Below are 20,272 nucleotides of genomic sequence, written 5' to 3'. Positions count from 1 at the left end.
TAGCATTAGCATGGAGTAAAGAATACTGTGGAGATTGCCTTGCGTGGCACGATCTTGGCTCACTGCAACCTCCGCCTCCCAGGTTCAAGTGATTCTCCTGCCTCAGCCTTCAAGTACCTGGGATTACAGGCATGTGCCACCACACCTGGCTAATTTTTGTATTTTTAGTGGAGACAGGATTTCACCATGTTGGCCAGGCTGGTCTAGAACTCCTGACCTCAGGTGATCTGCCCTCCTCAGCCTCCCAAAGTGCTGGGATTACAGGCATGAGCCACCGTGCCTGGCCATTTGTGATTGGAGTTTTAAATTAAGGATCATAATTTTTCTGCATGGTGTTTTATCTGCTATTATTCTTTGGTTTCTTTCTTCTAAGTGTTCCATTGACCTGAAGAAAAATGTACTCGTGATCGGCACCACAGGCTCCCAGACCACCTTTCTTCCTGAGGGAGAGCTACCAGAGTGTGCCCGGTTGGCATATGGGGCTGGAAGAGAGGATGTACGGCCAGAGGAGATTGCAGACCAAGAATTAGCAGAAGCCCTTCAAAAATCAGCAGAGGATGCAGGTATTTGGAATGGCTGAACTCTTCAATACTTGTTATTAATGGGTAAGCCTGGGAAGTGTGGGCTTCAGAAGGGGTAGGAACCTTTCCAGTTTTTAATCAGTCCCATGGTCCAGTAGTAGATGTGTTCATTATTTGTCTTCTTAACCTCCTCCTTTGATCTTCCTTTTTTTTTTTTTTTTTTTTGGAGACATTGTCTCACTCTGTCACCCAGGTTGGAGTGCAGTGTGCAGTGTGACATGATTGTAGTTCACTGCATCCTCGACTTCCTGGGCTCAAGCAATCCTCTCACCTCAGCCTCCTGAGTAGCTGGGACTACACCTGGCTAATTTTTTTATTTTTAGCAGAGATAGGGTCTTGCTGTGTTGTCCAGGCCTATCTCCAACTCCTGGGCTCAAGCAGTCCTCCTGCCTTGGCCTTCCAAAGTGCTGGGATTACAGGTGTGAGCTACCATATCCAAACCCATCTGTTAATACAATAATGAAAAAGTCTGTATTCTGGCCCGGCATGGTGGCTCACGCCTGTTAATCCCAGCACTTTGGGAGGCTCCGGTGGGCGGATCACCTGAGGTCAGGAGTTTGAGACCAGCCTGGTCATGGTGAAACCCCATCTCTACTAAAAATATAAAAATTGGCCAGGCACGGTGGCTCACGCCTGTAATCCCAGCACTTTGGGAGGCTGAGGCAGGTGGATCATGAGGTCAGGCGATCGAGACCATCCTGGCTAACACGGTGAAACCCCGTCTCTACTAAATATACAAAAAATTAGCCAGGCGTAGTGGTGGGCGCCTGTATTCCCAGCTACTCAGGAGGCTGAGGCAGGAGAATGACATAAACCGAGGGGGTAGAGCTTGCAGCGAGCTGAGATCGTGCCACTGCACTCCAGCCTGGGTGACAGAGCGAGACCATCTCAAAAAAAATAATAATAAAAATTAAAAAATTAGCAGTGTGCGGTGGCACACCCCTGTAACCCCAGCTACTTGGGAGGCTGAGGCAGGAGAATCGCTTGAACTTGGGAGGCGGAGGTTGCAGTGAGCCACGATGGTACCACTGCACTCCAGCCTGGGCAACAGAGTGAGACACTATCTCATAAAAAAGAGAAACATTCTGTATTTTAGTATTTCAACAGATTAAGAACAGCTCAGTCCATTGCTGTGTTCAAGATAGATTGGGGTTATTTTGCTTAGACACATTTTAGAAGCTTCCTAAATTTTTTTAGGAAGTTTTTTTTGTATGTTTTTGTTTTTGTGATTTTCCTAAAGAAAATTTTGACAGTAAGCAGATGTTAACTTTTGAGTCCAGCAGTATTTCCCTATTTCTTTCCTTTTCTTAGGACTTTTATTTTTTTTATTTTATTTTATTTTATTTATATAGACAGGGTCTTGCTCTGTTGCCCAGGCTGGAGTGCAGTGGCGCAGCCATGGCTCACTGCAGCCTCAGCCTCAGTCTCACAGGCTCAAGCAGATCCTCTCGCCTCCGCCTCCCAAAGTATTACAGGCATGAGCCACCATGCCTCTTAGGCCTGGTTTATTTTGAAAGGTATCATTGCTACTGTGTGTAAGCAGCCCTAACTTCACCAAAGACAGAAGAACCAACAAAAAGAAGTACAAATTTTTATTTACTTAATTAAAAAAAAATTTTTTTTTGAGACAGGGTCTCACTCTATCACCCAGGCTGATCCTCCCATCTCCCCTTCCTGACTAGCTATGACTACAGGTGCCTGCCACCATGTCCAGCTAATTTCTTTATTTTTTGTAGAGATGAGGTTTTGCCACGTTGCCCAGGCTGGTCTTGAACTCCTGGGCTCAAGCAATCCACCCGCCTCAGCCTCTCAAAATGACAGGATTATAGGAGCGAGACACCATGCCTGACCAGCATAATTGAACGTTACTGAAAATGCAGTGTTATGGTCTGAGATTACAGTATTGTCATCAGGCCATATTAGCACTGTATATATTGAAATCATGCTACCTAATACTTTTTTCTAAGTCTCAGTTATTTAGCTTGTTTAAATGTAATGATGGAGCTGAGTTTTCTAGGTAGAATGGGGTAACACAGTTTTGCTGAAATCCCCCATTTATTATAGAACGGTGACTCTGGGATGTATTTTCTAGAAGCTGAATAGAATTTACTTTTGAGTTTGGGTTATTTTACAGTCTTGTGCTGGAATTATTCATCAGTATGACTAGTATCACACATTGCTTTTTCTAGTACAGTAAATTATTAAGAGTTACAAGTTCAGGGAATAGCTTTATCCTAAAGACGAAAGTGGTAAGAGTTTTAAAAACAACCAGGCAGCTTTTGCCACTGTTTTACTGGAGAACATTCAGATTTCTGTCATTGAGCTTTAGAATGGGTGTGGGTGGCTGATGGAGTTTTCCAGGTTGACTTTGTTCAGAATCAACTCCATCACCTTTTGGCTTAGTTTTATGTATAAAGTACAGTTTGAGTCGGTGTGGTGGCTTATGCCTGTGATCCCAGTACTTTGATAGGCCAAGGCAGGAGGAGCACTTGAGCCTGGGAATTTGAAACCAGCCTGGGCAACATAGTGAGTCTCTGTTTCTACAAGAAATTTAAAAAAAAAAATTAGCCAGCCATGGTGGCATGCCTATAGTCTCAGCTGCTTGAGAGGCTGAGATGGGAGGATCACCTAAGCCCAGGAGGTTAAGGCTGCTGTGAGCCATCATCGTTGCCACTGCACTCCAGCCTGGGTGACAGAGTGAGACCTTGTGTCCAAAAAAAAAGAAAAAACAGAATTGACTCCCATCACTTTTTGGCTCAAGTTTTTATATTAAGTACAGTTTTGGTTGTAACTTAAGTATTTTGTAGGAAGGGGGGAGTTTTGAACAACCAGACAGAGACTAACTTAATGGTTTTAATCTTACCTGCAAGGTAAGCTTGAATGAGTTTGACGTAGCTCCTTACAAGGTTTTGCATTTGGGGTGTAATTTATCATCTTAGTCGTGATGCTGTGTGTTAATATGAGGATATATTATCATTTTATGAAATGTCTTTTTTTTTTTTTCCTTTTAACCTCCACAGTCTTGGTGCCATTATTTAAGAAACATTAGCTGATAATAGCAGTGTTTTCTAACCTACTAATAACAGTTACCCTTTTTTGGTAATTACCTTATTTTAATAAAAGTTTGGAAGATTAAAACAGATACACATATGTCTCCAGGCTTAGTGAAGGGGATGTACCAACTTTAAAGAATTAAAAGGAAATGGCTTTTTACCTAAATAACCTTTTGTTGCTGGTAGTATAGCTTGTGCTAATTTTTGTAATGTTTAAGTAATGAAATAATTCTACATATCAGGTCCTTTTTATTTACAACGTCGACTTCCTAATATCATCCGAATAAATACTCTGGACATAGTAGGTGAAAGTATTTTGTTAACAACTTCTTTCTGGCCAAGCATGGTGGCTCACGTCTGTAGTCCCAACACTTTGGGAGGCTGAGGTGGGGAGATCACTTGAACCTACGGATTTGACACCAGCCTGGGCAGCATGGCAAAACACTGTCTCTTAAAAAAAAAAAATCACGGCTGGACACAGTGACTCACGCCTGTAATCCCAACACTTTGGGAGGCCGAGGCGGGTGGATCACCTGAGGTCAGAAATTTGAGACCAGCCTGGCTCACATGGTGAAACCTCATCTCTACTAAAAATACAAAAATTAGCCAGGCATGGTTGTGGGCGCCTGTAATCCCAGCTACTCGGGAGGCTGAGGTGGGAGAATTGCTTGAAGCCGAGAAGCAGAGGTTGCAGTGAGCCAAGATGGCGCCACTGGGCTCCAGCCTGGGCGACAGAGTGAGACTCCTTCTCAAAAAAAAAAAAAAAAGAAAAAAAATTAGCCAGGCATGGTGGCATGCACCTATGGTCCAGCCACTCGGGAGGATGAGGTAGAAAGATCACCTGATGCTGGGGAGGTCAAGGCTACAGTGAGTTGTGGTTGCACCACTGCACTCCAGCCTAGGCAACAGTGAGACACTGTCTCAAAAAAACAAAAAGAGCTTATTTTTTAAATACTTTATATATAAACTCTATATTAAAATGTTAAAAAAAAAAAAACATGTTTTTGATAGTAGGAATGGGGTTTCACTATGTTGCCCCAGCTGATTTTGAACTCCTGACCTCAAGTGATCCTCCCTCCTGGACCTCCCAAAGTGTTGGGACTGCAGGCCAGAGTCACTGTGTTCAGCTTGATGTATTATTTAAAAACTGATGAAAAGATAAAGAAGATAAGCTAGGATAGAATTTAATTAGGTGGTTTGTTTTCCTCTAAAATTGAATCTCAGCTGAGAAAGAAATTTGGAAAGGGACTGTTAGATATGTTCACTCACCTTTACTCCATAAGATTTTTTTAATCATCTAATTCGATCAGGTGGATCTGCTTTCTTCACCTGTCTCACATTTGCCCATGAATTCTCTGTGTGTAGAAACGTAAAATTAATCTCTTTACAAGATCTATTAAAAATCTGTTGAAATTAACAGATTGCTGTGTGTATTGTGAGAGAATGGAAGCAACCAACAAATATTTTGGATGTCCAAACTACAGAAACATCCCCCAACTTGGAATCTACCAGTTCCTGATTTTAAAGATGGCAAAAGAACGGAAACTATAACCCTGCATGCTGTGTGGTTTGCATTGTTAACCCAAGTTTGCTTGTCTGTTTCCTAATTCACACAGAGCGTCAGAAGCCATGATGCATGTAGTGTGTGTGTACTGCAGCTGGAGTGGGCCCCAGACCAGGTATTTATAGACACCATGTTAAGCCTTCCATCCAGTTGTCATCTGTGATCTGAAAGTCTGTATCTGCAGCAGTTTGGGAAGTTAGCATTTGTCATTCACCATTTCACCTTGTTCAATCTGGTTACAACTAGCCTATATGCATTTGTATTTTGGCATGCATACATGGATATGTTACATAAACTCCTGTTTAAAAATGTATTCATTATTAGAACCATCCAACAGGGAGAAAATCCCAGTTAAAACAGTGTCTGTTATATCTACCCCATCTTGGCTACTATAAATATCACATCAAGAATATTGGCCTCACAACACTTTGTTGTTGGAGATAACTATGCTTTCATGGGTTTCATAAGTGCCTTTCCTCTGAAAAACTGAAAGCTGTTCTTTTACATTACTGCATACAACTACCTGGAGTTATAGAGGGTTAGAAATTTTAATTTTGTTGAAGAAGAAATGGAAACTTAGGCCAGGGGACTTGTTAAGGGTGACTCTGTGAACAACAGGAGCTAAGGCTTTGCTTTTCCTTCTGTCTCTGGCCTGACAGATTTTCAGGAAGCACTCTGCTTCCATTTCCTCTGATGTAAATATGGTAAACATCAGCTCGAGTACATTGGCTGACTTACTAAGAGGAGGAAAGATGGTCTTTTAAACCAGCATCATAAGACTTTGTAGGAGTTTGCAGGCTGGTTGGAATTAGATACATAGCATTTAGTTTCTCTTCTTTCTTTCCTTTTTCTTTTCCTTGTAAGGATAGGTTAAAAGCAGGCATGGTTTAATTATTATTAATATCCACTGTCCTCATCCTCTTCTCCTGCCATTCTGTAAACTGACCTAGTCCTCTCCTACGTTTAGGACTTAGGCTAGTGAAACTGACCTTCTCAGCTACAGGAGGACTATATGCTACTTTTTTAGTACAAAATTCATTGAGGGTGTGTTCACCTTGACCCCACTTGTTTATAACTAACACACAAATACCAGAAGGCCCTTACATACCTCTTTATGTTGCTTACATGGATATTTCACTACAATGCATTGTTTCTGTTAACATTAGTTCAAAATTCAACCTCTTCCAGAGTCAGCCTTAGTTTTAAATAAAACTAATAACTGTTAGACATCTGGTGGTATGAAAATAAAAAAACTAATAACTGTGTTTCTAGACTCTAATGGGTATAGCCTAAACTGAGATAAGTGCAGTTTTCCTTTTTACTCCTAAAGTGTAAGTAAGGTAAGATTGTTTCATGGGAAGTCAATAGCTTCCTGAAACAATGCTTTGTCTTCTCATGCTGTTAACCAGTAGTTTATTAGAATGATTTAAAGCCATTTGAATATAACTGCTTTGCTTCTTTTTAAGATCAAGCCCTCTTGTTGGATGTTAACATTTAGTACTGAGCATTTGAGTTGCATCTGTCCTGATAATAGTTTGTATTTTGAAGTCATTTTTGTTACTGGCCTTTTTATTTTTATTATTATTATTTTTTTTATTTTGACTGAGTTTCACTCTGTCACCCAGGCTGGAGTGCAGTGGTGCAGTCTTGGCTCACTGCAACCTCTCCCTCCTGAGTTCAAGCAATTCTCCCACCTCAGCCTCCCTAAAGCTGGGATTACAGGCACCCACCACCACGCCTGGCTAATTTTTGTATTTTTAGTAGAGATGAGGTTTCACCATGTTGGCCAGGCTGGTCTCGAACTCCTGACCTCAGGTGATCCACCTGCCTCAGCCTCCCAAAGTGCTGGGATTACAGGCATGAGCCACTGTGCCCAGCCCTTTTTGATTTTTAATTAAAGATCTTACAATGGTTGGGCGCAGTGGCTCTTGCATGTAATCCCAGCACTTTGGGAGGCTGAGTCAGGCGGATCACCTCAGGTCAGGAGTTTGAGACCACTCTGACCAACGTGGAGAAACCTCATCTCTACTAAAAATATAAAATTAGTTGGGTGTGTGGCGCATGCATGTAATCCCAGCTACTCTGAGGCAGGAGAATCGCTTGAACCCGGGAGGCGGAGGTTGCGGTGAGCTGAGATGGCGCCATTGCACTCCTGCCTGGGCAACAAGAGCGAAACACAGTCTTTAAAAAAAAAAAAAAAATATATATATATATATATATATATATATTCTTACACGTAACATGCATAGAGGTTAATTTTTAACTGGATCAGTGGCAAAAGAAGAGCTGGAAGTGATGTTTAATGATATCATTATGATGCTTACACTGAGCTAGTGTTTTAGATTGCCATCTTGTTTGGGTGGTCTAATGTAGCAATGAATCTAAATAGTCATTGCCTGTTGAAAAACTATTAATGGACCATCTCCCTCCACATTCCCCTTTCTTTAAAACACTTAAGTATTCTTAACTTAGTTGCACACTATTAATGTGATAAAAACTTATAAGCCTTTTAAGTTTAAAGTTGTATTATTTGGTAGGATGATGATTGTGATTTAATCTGCTGATCGTTAGTTTACTTTTGTTCTCTGAGTCAGATGCTCACCCAGTTTTACCATAATTTTTGGAAAGCTTGGCTAGAAATAAAATAGAACATTTGCTTCTCTGTCCCCAAGCATTATGTTATTTCTTATTTCTCTTTATAATTCCCTCTCTGTCCAGGTATACCTGGTTTTAGACTTCTCATTTGTAACCTCAGTGTTCACATTTGAAACAAGAAAAGTGCATTAGCATGAGAATCATTCTGGTGCAAAGATTCTCACAATTTGTAATATCCTTAAGAATCACCCAAGGAGCTTATTGAAAATGCACATTCCTGGATTTACTCTCAAGTATGGTACTCCAGGGTCTGCATACTTCACAAGTATCCCTGGTGGTTTTAGGGCAAGTGGTGAAAAAAATACACTTGGAGAAACTATTCTAGAGTTGTAGACTAGACTAGGGAATAAAGAAACATAAATATCCGTCATTCCTGAGCACTAACCCCGCCATTATGTGAATGCATATTAATGGGTACTTAATCACATTGAATTACAGTATGCAGGTTTTATTAAGAACATGTCTACCTATTATTCTGATGCTGTGAATGTCTACCACAATGAGAAAGTAATTTTAAAATCATTTCTATTTGTATAAGAGAAACCCGAGTTTGAGGACCTTATTTTATTCTACGCTGTTTAGATTTGTATCCTCTGGTAATTTAGTGGCATTAGTTACCTGCTAATTAATCTTTTTCCTTTCCCCTGTGTTCCATATAGAGAAAAGTGGTAAAGAATCTACCTCACTGGGAATGCCATCATTACCAACTTCAGATGGGTTTAACCATCCCGCCCGTTCTTCAGGACAGAGTCCTGATGTTGGTAATCCTATGAGTCTTGCTCGCTCCGTCTCTGCTTCAGTCTGCCCTATCAAGCCCAGTGACTCAGATCGCATTGAACCTAAAGCTGTGAAGGCTTTGAAGGCTTCAGCTGAATTCCAGATAAACTCTGAAAAGAAAGGACATCTTTCTTTACAAGATCTTTCTGATCATGCTTCTTCAGCAGACCATGCTCCAACAGACCAGAGTCCAGCCATGCCTATGCAGAATTCATCCGAAGAAACAACTGTTGCAGGTAATCTGGAGAAATCTGCTGAAAGAAGCACCCAGGGCCTCAAATTTCATCTCCATACAAGACAGGAAGCTAGTTTATCTGTCACATCTACTAGGATGCATGAATCACAGATGTTTCTAGGTGAAAAGGATTGGCTTCCAGAAAATCAGAACCTGAGTCAAGTGAGTGACCCTCAGCAGCACGAAGAACCAGGGAATGAACAGTATGAAGTTGCACAACAAAAAGCTTCACATGACCAAGAATATCTTTGTAACATAGGGGACCTTGAGCTTCCTGAAGAAAGTCAACAGAATCAACACAAAATTGTTGATTTGGAAGCTACGATGAAAGGAAATGGGCTCCCACAGAATGTGGATCTTCCAAGTACGAAGAAAAGTATTCCATCTTCAGAATGCAGTGGCTGCTCAAATTCAGAAACATTTATGGAAATAGATATAGCTGAACAGTCCCTAGTTACTGTGCTTAATTCAACAGGCAAGCAGAATGCCAATGTCAAGAACATTGGTGCATTGGATCTCACTTTAGATAATCCCTTGATGGAAGTAGAAACATCAAAATGTAACCTTTCATCTGAAATTTTGGATGATTCCATTTCCACTCAGGATTTACAGCCCCCAGAAACTAATGTTGAAATATCTGGAACAAATAAAGAGTATGGCCATTACTCCTCCTCTCCAAGTCTCTGTGGCAGTTGTCAGCCCTCTGTGGAATCAGCAGAAGAATCTTGCCCATCTATAACGGCAGCCTTGAAAGAACTTCATGAACTTTTGGTTGTTAGCAGTAAACCAGCTTCAGAAAATACATCTGAAGAAGTAATCTGTCAATCAGAAACCATAGCTGAGGGCCAAACCAGTATTAAAGACCTTTCTGAAAGATGGACCCAAAATGAGCATCTTACCCAGAATAAGCAGTGTCCACAAGTCTCCTTTCATCAGGCCATATCTATATCAGTGGAGACAGAAAAATTAACAGGTACTTCATATGACACTGGAATAGAAGCTGTAGAAAATGTAAACTTCAGGAGTCTAGGTGATGGCCTGTCAACCGAAAAGGAAGGTGTCCCCAAATCTAGGGAATCCATAAATAAGAACAGTTCTGTCACTGTAACCTCAGCTAAAACATCTAATCAGTTACACTGCACCTTAGGTGTAGAAATTTCACCCAAACTTTTAGCAGGTGAGGAGGATGCACTCAATCAGACTTCTGAGCAAACTAAGTCTTTGTCATCCAATTTCATATTGGTTAAAGACTTAGGTCAGGGCATACAGAATTCGGTAACAGACAGGCCTGAAACCAGAGAAAATGTCTGTCCTGATGCTTCGAGGCCGTTACTTGAATATGAACCACCTACCAGCCATCCATCATCAAGTCCTGCCATTCTTCCACCATTGATTTTTCCTGCCGCAGATATTGACCGGATTCTCCGTGCTGGCTTTACTTTGCAGGAAGCTCTTGGAGCTTTGCATCGAGTTGGTGGGAATGCAGACCTTGCACTTCTTGTTTTGCTCGCAAAAAACATCGTAGTTCCTACATGACTATGGGAAAGTGGGCTAGACCGTTCTCCATTCCCTTTAAACAAAAGAAAGCTCTCTCTATATACACGTACACATACACACTCACCACATATACAGTATATATAGAAACCTGCAAGCAGAATGTTGAGCCAGATTTTTTTTAAAGATTTTTTTCGGCCAAAGTAATTTATGATCTCTTGTCTGATGAATTTGTCTATCCTACTTGTTAAAATTTAGGCCTTTTTTAATGTATTGGCAGTATGTGCATACAAAAGCTTTTTATTCTCATTCAGATGTATCCTGGAATAAAATGGATGGTTTTGTGTATAGCATACTGTTTTAGAATAAGAGTAAATGCTTTGAAAAGCAGAAGCCATGAGAAATCCCACTACCCATCCAGCTAAAAACAGATGAACTCTCCACACTGTGACTGTGTGTCTGTGCTGATGGCAAGGTATGGTTTGCTGACTCAGTTGTCAATTTAGAAACTTTTGACCACATAGTTTGGTGTTTGGAATTCTACCCAGTGCTCTGTGTATCATGATTCATTAATTATAACAGGAAATTGGAGAATAATTGAATATCTTATCGTAGAGTGGTATGTTTTTATTTGTGTGCTTAGGATTTGACATTTTAATAGGGCGAGCAGGAGGGTTTCAATCTTGGGCTACTTTGTGCATCGCAGGCTGCTGCATGGATTGCCATGAATCCTTATTACATTGGATGGGATATTGTGGGCGAGTTACAATGCGAGTGAAACATGGTGCTACCCAGATTTTTAAAAGAACAGAACAACCATAATTCCATTTGCAGATGTCAAGAACTGTGAGGGAAAAATAATGGCCTAAACACTGGAATTTGCTAGAGTTTGGGTTTGCTAGCATCTCACTGATAACACCTCAACCCTTAATGACTAATGGTGGACTTAAGTTCAGGAATGGATTGATTGCCAGCAGCTTATTTCCTTTGTAGACTCTTCTGCCAGGAAGTTCTTCAAACGCTCAGTGTGAGCTGTGATCTGAGTGAAATACTAAGTGTGATAACCTTATCACTGGTTAATCTTGGTGCTTGGAATGGTCAGTGTATTTGGAGAGTGTCCTTTGTGGCAGCGGAAATAGTAATTACAGTTTCTGACTTAAGTGGCCTTGGTAGAGTTTTCCATCCTTTTCTTTCCTCAGGAGTTTCTTTTTTAAGCAAAATTCATCTTATTTGTGTTTACTATGTCAAGTTAGAGTGGGGCATAATATATAGATGTATTTATTGTGGCCTTTTTTTATATAAGGACTAGCCCTTGGAAATCATTGTCCTGTGGGCCCCACTGTGCAATAATCCTACTGGATAGGTTTTAGATAATTCTTTCCTGGCAAACTCCTCTTTTGGGTACCTAGCAGGAATCTGAAATCTTGGTTTTATTGAAAAGAATTTTGAGATTCATAATTTCTGATTCTAGATTATAGCTTGTAACATGTTTGAAACAGAAGCTTCGAAAGAGTGATTTCTCAACTTAGTGTTAAATGATTTTGTCTGAAGTCTGACTCTTTGTGAGCTTGTTCGTTTCATCAAATTTTAAGTCATTGAGCACAATCAAAATGGAGGCTCATATCTCAGGAGTTTTTGAAATTTTAATTTAGGGGCACTTAGAGACATTTTTTTCTACCCCATCCAAGTTCTTTCTTTCCTTTTGCTATGATGTTTGTATGTATGTTATAAGACTTTAGGTGACGGGATGGTGTGTCACGTAGATTCATCATGATCCTTTATGTAGTTAGGAAATGGTTGACAGAAGGAGTTGTAGTTTACTGCTTTTCAGAGGGCGCTAAGAACAACAGGTCAGCCAGGTTGTCTTTAAGATGTTCTTTTAGACAGCTGCACATCGTAGACCCTTTCACCTGCCCTACACCAAAGATGTACGATGCACTAGGAAACTGCCCATAGGATTTCTGTCAACTGACTTAAAGCTGTGATTGTAATTAAAGAGTTGGTGCTATGATTGATGCAGAATCTAGTAGCAATGCAATGGGACCCTGTATTTGCTTTATGGGTGGTGGTTTGGGAATGTATTCTAAGCTTATAAATCTTTGGAACCATGGGGTGGGAAGGGTGGGGGAACTTACTGATGACAATAGACTCCCTCCTAAAGGGCCTTCCGTGTAAGCAGAACGAACCTTGGCACACAATTCAGTGTGGAGATTTGGGAAACAGTTCCAAGTGGAATATATAATATCAGTCGGGAAAAGATTTCATTAGGATAGCTTTTTGTGTATGTATATGTATATTTATTTTTAGGAATAGATCTATAGTTGTACACGAATTCCTGTTAGGAATACTTTGAATGAGCTTAACCCACTTGCCAAATATCCTTGTCCCTTCCATCATTTTATTTTTGAGATGGGGTCTTGCAGTGTTGCCCAGGCTGGACTCAAACTCTGGGGCTCAATCATCCTTCTGAGTAGCTGGGACTACATAAAGCCCAAAGTATAATTGCTTTTGATTTTTAAAATCTTCTTGCCCATCATTTTTATAAAAATTAAGCTGTTTTGCCAACACGGTGAAACCTCGTCTCTACTAAAAATACAAAAAATTAGCTGGGCATGGTGGCATACGCCTGTAATCCCAGCTACTTGGGAGACTGAGGCAGGATAATTGCTTGAACCTGGGAGATGGGGGTTGCAGTGAGCGTAGATTGCGCCACTGCACTCCAGCGTCGGCAGCAGAGCAAGACTTTGTCTCACCAAAAAAAAAAAAAAAACCTATTGACACTATTAATATTTTGGATGACTTAAATGTAGCAGCTCTAGAATGCAAAGGGTATATTAAGGAGCATTACAGTAGTGAACCTTCATTTGTCAGCTTTTATTCAGTTAAGAGCTCCAGAAATGCAGAAATTATGGGTTAACTTCTAAGAATACCATCAAATCCTTGTGAATTCCGGTTACCAAGAGTAATAACCAGTAATGGGCACCTTTACTGGACAGCTCCTTTACCATAACCAATAGTGGGCAGTTCTGCAGTCAGCACTTAACTGCAAGGGTGGTCTTTGTTTCTTCACCAGAGAGAGATTTTCCTGTGTAATTTGTGCCATTTCCCTGAAGTTGGTTCTTGAGCGGAAAGATGTGCTTGGTAACCAGACAGCAGCTTTACATAGGTTATAGATTTTGCTCATTGATGCTGTTAAGAATTATTTCCACTCATACCTGTTCAGGGCTCCAGACAGCCAATAGCCTTCATCCCACAGTTTGGGCTTCAGCTATTAACACATACAGATAACCAGTTGCAGCTGGGCACGGTGGCTCACGCCTGTAATCCCAAAACTTTGGGAGGCCAAGGCGGGTGGATCACCTGAGGGCAGGAGTTTGAGACAGGCCTGGCCAACATGGTGAAAGTCCGTCTCTACTAAAAATACAAAAATTAGCCGGGCATGGTGGCGCATGCCTGTAATTCCAGCTACTCGGGAGGCTGAGGCAGGATAATCACTTAAACCTGGGAGGCGCAGGTTGTGGTGAGCAGAGATCACGCCATTGCACTCCAGCCTGGGCAACAAGAGCAAAACTCTTGTCTCAAAAAAAAAAAAAAAAGTAACCAGTTGCTTGGCAAAGGAAGCTGGAGAGATGGCGAGTGTATGTGTTAAAACTCTTCTGCCTTGCAGCCCATATCTTCTAGAGCTCCCTGTCTTTATATGTACTAAAGGGAGACACAACCCTATGTGTTTTTTCCCAAAGCATGTCTCTAGCAAGAGAGTACATAGAAATGGAATATGAGGCTTTGTGTCACTGATTTTATGATAACCAGTTAATGTGGAATCTGCTGGTTGTCTTACTACAGCTTTCTATCTCCGGTGAAAGCCATAAAAATTTAGGTTAACTTTTAAGCTCATGTCTATATATATATGTGTAAGCTAGCATATACATATGGTGATTGACAAATATAGTTAATTTTATATAGATTTAAAAGCAAGCAATTTTTATATCTACCGACGTACTCTTCTCTTATGGTGGCTTTTATCCCACCACATATATAAATATATATATATATAGCAAACAGCCTTGCAAATCATCGGCCAGAAAAGCTGCAGGGCATTGCAATGGCCTTTTCCTACCTGTTTGCCACCTGTGGTGAGGGTGAGCAGGATGATTGAACTGCTGCATATTTCAAACCTGTTATCACTGGCAGTGTGTCCCAAGAGAAGCTAACCAGATTATGCATTCTACTGTTCTCTAGCACAAATACTCACCAAAAAGCCAAATTTCCCCTTTGGATTTGGTGACTTAGTGTAGTCTGTGGCTGACCTAGAAAGACACAGAGTTATCAAGAGTTTCCCTTCCTAGAAGATGAATGTTACCTTTTGTGTTTAGGAGGTAGAGAAAATAAAAATAGCTTTTTTTTTCTAGAATTGCTAATTCCTCTTAACAACAAAGTAAATTCAAAGCCTGTCCTTGAGAACTGGAAATGTAAAATCATGGTTCAAGTTTTATACCTTAGTGATTCCTCAGTAGGTGTTACTAGGAGTTCGCTGAATGAACTTAGGAGTGAACCTTCGATGTGCTTGATTTTCTTTTGTGCCTTAGTTTCTCTGAATAGCAGAGGCATCAAATTTTGGTGGGGAATGAGAGGAGTATTAGGGGAAGGTTTGAAAATAGCTCTCCTGGAGATGGAGGGCACACAGAGTGGTCCTCAGGCTCACCTTGACTGAGTTGATTCACAATTATCCTGCATCAGACCATTAGATTTCTTTAGTGCTATGATTATAATAGGGATTTTTGCATCACCAAAAACAGTTTTTAGATGTTTATGTTCTTTGTTTTACTATCAGTGTTGTGCTGGTTAAGGGAGAGAAAAGTTCAAGAAAATCTTAGATATTTGAAAGGAAATTGGTACTCTTGAAGGCTATGCAACATGAGTCTTTGAACAAGAATTCCTTGCTACTTTGATTCATTCATCAAATACTGAGTGCCTATGTGTCAGGCACAGGTGAACTCTGGGGATTCAGGGGTAACTAAAACAGATTGGAACCCTGCCCTTGTGAAGCTTTCAGTGTAGAAGGGAGACGTGAAACAAATTTTAGCTTCAAAAGCAACATCTATTTTTGCCTGTTGCATGCATTTATTTTAAAAGTCATATTAGAGTTACTTGGTTCCGCTTCAGAGCAGACTGGGAAAATCAGGCTTACAATGGAATCAGATGCTGTGGGCCTAAAACAGCTCTTTAAAAATCTATTTTTTTAGGCCAGGTGCGGTGGCTCACACCTGTAATCCCAGCACTTTGGGTGGCCAAGGTGGGTGGATATGAGGTCAGGAGGTCGAGACTAGCCTGGCCAATATGGTGAAACCTTACCTCTACTAAAAATAAAAAATTAGCTGGGCATGGTGGCACATGCCTGTAGTCCCAGCTACTTGGGAAACTGAGGCAGAAGAATCGCTTGAACCTGGGAGGCAGAGGTTGCAGTGAGCCGAGATCACGCCACTGTACTCCATCCTGGGCAAGAGTGAGACACTGTCTCAAAAAAAAAAAAAAAAAAAAAAAATTTTTTTTTTAAATGGAATCAGAGAAACCAACAAAAAATGTAACATGTATAAATGCCTGAGGAGATCAGTTATTGAGAAATCCATTTACAATGCTGGAGGAGAGGGGATGGCCAGGAAAGAAGTGCAACAAATAAATGGAAGATGACCCTAAAAATGCACCAGTGACAGTCAGTCCATCCATCAGACCACCTCACATGCAGGGTAGAGACATGGAGTGTGCTGCAAGCATCCTCCTCGCATCCCTTTGTGAGCACGGCTGCTCCGGAATACTGACCATCTGGGCTAGCACGACTTAGCAGAGGGTTCTGCAGGATGTGCTATTTTAAAGCAGCTGGGTGCAACTTGTGAAAACGGGAATCTAGAGCAGAACATGTAACCAGCGATGGCTGGGATTGGCGGACAGGATTGACAGGAGTATTTGAGGCTCTACCAGGCCTGTCTACAGGACAGCTTCATCAAAGGGACGTTTTTTAACCTGTTATTTTAAATGCCACATATATGTTGTAATCCTGAAGCATACAGGTAGAATTTCTGGATCGTAACTACTAGTGACTTCTGAGGTTTATAGTTAGAAAATGTTCTCAAAGGTTTATCAGTTATGTATTGATGATTGGTAATCTAGATCCTCTGGAGGCTGTAGAACGTGAAAGGATACAGCCGAGCTGACAAGTTTTAGGGCACTATCTTCTGGAATGAAATCTGCCAAGAAAATGGTTCAAGGGCATGGAGGTTAGAGAATGTTTCTTTTACCTAAAAACGTTAAGCCAGCTATGGAAGATTGGGGTCGTGGGGGCATGAAATACAAAATTATGATAATTTATACAGAACTAGGTCTCTATGTTCTGCAAGAAGGTTTTCATTAGCTAATTTGGGGAGGGGGGCATGCTGCAGTATTTTTTTTCCTAGGAACATGCATTTCTGATGGGAAGTTATTTTGTTTACAAGAGTTGGTTTTACATACAACCCTGAATGAATGTGTCTGTGGCCTAAAAATGGTAGACCTGTATTTCCTTCCAGAGGCAGGCTGATTCATTTCCTGATTCCTTCTGTCTGAGATTACCTGATGCTGACCAGACTTATTTTTCCTTTCCTGAATCTTCACAGCTGAGTTTATGCCACCCATCCAAGACCTTCTCATTTGAATGACTAGATTTCCATTCTATCCCCGATCATCTTTTGAAATAGTTCTAGTGATAAACTCAGAGAAATTCAATATATTGATTGAACTTTATTTTTTCGCTTTGTATCTACAACAAAAATTGATTTGTTCATTTTTATTCCAAATCTCATCTTCATGGCAAGTTGGGCTAATAGACTTTGCACTCAAGAAAGGTTTGTTTACCAGTTTTATAGCCATGTTTGGCAAATCTTAGCAAATAGAAACCCCGTCCTTTCTTTTCCTTCTTTATATGTTCTTGCAGTTACTCTTGTATTGCAAGATTTTCTGACTTTAAGCTTTGAGACTACTGCATCTTAGAAGAAGAACTAGGCTGACTGGCAAAAAATCTTGCCGGTGGCCCTGTCACTCCCATGATGCTTTGGTTTTGAGAGTTGGGAAAACTCTGAGAACTTAAGGGAACCAAACTCAGGAATCCCAAAATTGGTGGCATTGTGCCATTTGTTTAGGGGCTGAACATAGGACCCGTCTGAAACTGAGTGAGCTAGATGCATTTGGGTTTGAATTTTTGTCACATACTGAAATGTAAGTCAGCCCTAAATAATCAAAACACTTTATTTTATTTTTCTTTTTTTTAATAGGAACTTTCTGAAGAAAAAGTGGTGTGTAAAACATTTGATATTTAAGACAATAAAGTTTTTATCATAAGACTTCTGTTTGATCAATTTCTTTTAAATTGAGGTGGTTACTTCAGTTAGACAAGGTGGTGTCCTTGTCTCTTATCTCCCTACTCCTTTAAATAGCTTATACCCAGACATTGTAATTTATGGTGTGTACCTGAACCCCAGAAGAAGTGGGCCTCTCAAAGCCATTAACTTCCAGATTAGTACTGCGGGAGGACAGGTCCCTGCTGATGTAAAAGATGTGCATTTTGGGCCAGGCACGATGGCTCACACCTGTATTCCCAGCACTTTGGGAGGCCGAGATGGGCGGATCACTTCAAGACCAGCCTGGCCACCATGGCGAATCTCCATCTCTACTAAAAATGAAAAAGCTGGGCGTGGTGGCATGCACCTGTGGTCCCCACTACTCAGGAGGCTGAGGTGAGAGGATTGTTTGAGTCCAGGAAGCGGAGGTTGCAGTGAGCTGAGATGCCACCGCACTCCAGCCTGGGCAACAGCAAGACCCTGTCTCAATTATAATAATAGCAATGGAGTATGGTGGCCAAGACTAGACTCTAGAGCTAGGCTGATTGGGTTTGAGCTTTGCCACTTACTGGTTTATATGACTGGGTAAGTTACCTAACCTTTCTGTGCTTGAGTTTCCTCACCTGTTAAATGGGGACCATCAGAGAGATTATGGGGCTTAAATGAGTTAATCATATGAAGTACTTAGAATACCTGGCACAAAGTAAATGCTCATGAGATGTGAGCTGGTATTCATTATGTCACTCAAGGGATTTGAGGATGCTACATGGAATTTCCAGAAGTCAAGTGCTTTGTCTAACAGACTGATGTGGGGGAAGGGCTTTGCCCCATGTTGGTTCCAGGCTACCAGGATTCTGCCTTTTTCAACATGTGGGTTCCAAGATTGCCTTGGACGTCAGCATCCAGCTGGCACACCAGGGAAAGGGGTGTTATGTACCAGGCCTGGAAGTGGTGTGCATGACTTCTCTGCCCACATTCACTGGCTGGAACTCAGTCACATGGCCATGCCAGAAGCAAGGGGGCCTGTGAAATAGATGTTCAGGCAGATGAGGGGTACAGCTAGTTGGTTGGCTAAGCAGTCCTCCAATGTTGACTTAGAGACAACACATACCTTTTCACCAAAGATGACGACCCCAAATCCCACCCACGCAATCCATTGACCTCAACGTCCACAGTTCCCTCATGCCATGTCTTTCAGGTCTTGATTGTGGCCCCTTAAGGTCTAGCAAACTCTGAACTTGGAGATGTTATCTGTTTCTACCCCATACACTGTGATAGAGCTGGGATAGAATAACTGTAGTAGCAGATCTCAGTTGGAAAAGGAAATGGGAAATGGAGCTGTCATTGGCCCCAACAATTAGAAAATCATGCGGAACAGGCTGGGCACGGTGGCTCACGCCTATAATCCCAGCACTTCTGGAGGCCAAGATGGACGTATCATGAGGTCAGGAGATCAAGACCATCCTGGCCAACATGGCAAAACCCCATCTCTACTAAAAATACAAAAACTAGCTGGGCGTGGTGGAGTGTGCCTGTAATTCCAGCTACTCGGGAGGCTGAGGCAGGAGAATTGCTTGAACCCGGGAGTCAGAGGTTGCAGTGAGCCGAGATGGTGCCACTGCACTCCAGCCTGGTGACAGAGTGAGACTCCATCTCAAAAAACAAAAAAAAAAATCATGCTGAACAGACATTGTGAAAGAGTTTATTAAAAATTCTGATTGCCTGGTTTGGAAGGAACTCCCTTGTCCATTGTCCATAGCCCCACCTGAGTAGGCACTGAGTCTGTTCTTGGGAGTTGGCGTGGCCTTCTTAGCTAGCTTACTGCTTGGTGCAAGTCTAGGGACTCGAGGGTTGTCTAAAGCCTTGCAAAAGAGTCAGTGGCTTTTAAAACCTGAGTGTGGTTAATTTGGGAAAACAATTTACTTGGTAGACTTCTGATTATTCACTTGCAGCCGTTTCTGCATGCCAGTAACCACACTAGCAATTCTTGGCTCTACACAGTTCTGAAGTCTGATTAATTTTGCTTCTCACTTCTAGTTCATTCTCAGTGACACCTGCCTTGACTTCATCTGAAGTATATTTGAATGGGAAGATCCCAATAGATGATTTTTGCTGCAGGGCTGAGTCTTACTGGGCCTTGGTATTCAAAGCCTGTTTCAAACTTAGCTCTTATCTGGGATCTAGAAGGAAATTTTTCTTTTTTTTTTTTTTTTTTTTTTTTCGAGACCGAGTCTCACTCTGTCGTCCAGGCTGGAGTGCGGTGGCGCAATCTCGGCTCACTGCAAGCTCTGCCTCCTGGGTTCACGCCATTCTCCTGCCTCAGCCTCCTGAGTAGCTGGGACTACAGGCGCCTGCCACAACACCCGGCTAATTTTTTGTATTTTTAGTAGAGACGGGGTTTCACCGTGTTAGCCAGGATGGTCTCGATCTCCTGACCTCGTGATCCGCCCGCCTCGGCCTCCCAAAGTGCTGGGATTACAGGGGTGAGCCACTGCACCCGGCCAGGAAATTCATTTTTTACAACCGTCAAGGCCCCAGGTATTTTG

At 41.5% G+C, this 20,272-nt stretch overlaps 2 protein-coding genes across 2 annotated transcripts in view; both read left to right on the top strand.

Annotated features, from left to right (window-relative positions):
• DDI2 (DNA damage inducible 1 homolog 2) overlaps positions 1 to 17,729 on the top strand; it is a 50,766-nt gene extending 33,037 nt beyond the window's left edge. The window contains exons 8-10 of the mRNA XM_054437292.2: positions 374 to 563; positions 5,251 to 5,313; positions 8,513 to 17,729. Of these exons, the coding sequence (XP_054293267.1) occupies positions 374 to 563; positions 5,251 to 5,267 (207 nt within the window). The 3' untranslated portion in view covers positions 5,268 to 5,313; positions 8,513 to 17,729. The remainder of the gene's footprint in view (positions 1 to 373; positions 564 to 5,250; positions 5,314 to 8,512) is intronic.
• On the top strand, positions 8,545 to 17,729 carry RSC1A1 (regulator of solute carriers 1). The gene has a single exon (XM_063659355.1). It carries the CDS (start codon positions 8,545 to 8,547, stop codon positions 10,399 to 10,401), a length of 1,857 nt encoding a protein of 618 aa, XP_063515425.1. The 3' UTR covers positions 10,402 to 17,729.
• Positions 17,730 to 20,272: the final 2,543 nt, after the last annotated feature.

The sequence above is a fragment of the Pongo pygmaeus genome, chromosome 1, assembly GCF_028885625.2.
Source record: "Pongo pygmaeus isolate AG05252 chromosome 1, NHGRI_mPonPyg2-v2.0_pri, whole genome shotgun sequence".
In the NCBI taxonomy this organism is placed as follows: domain Eukaryota; kingdom Metazoa; phylum Chordata; class Mammalia; order Primates; family Hominidae; genus Pongo; species Pongo pygmaeus.
Note: the sequence above shows the minus strand (reverse complement) of the source record. Positions and strands in the feature narration are given on the sequence as shown.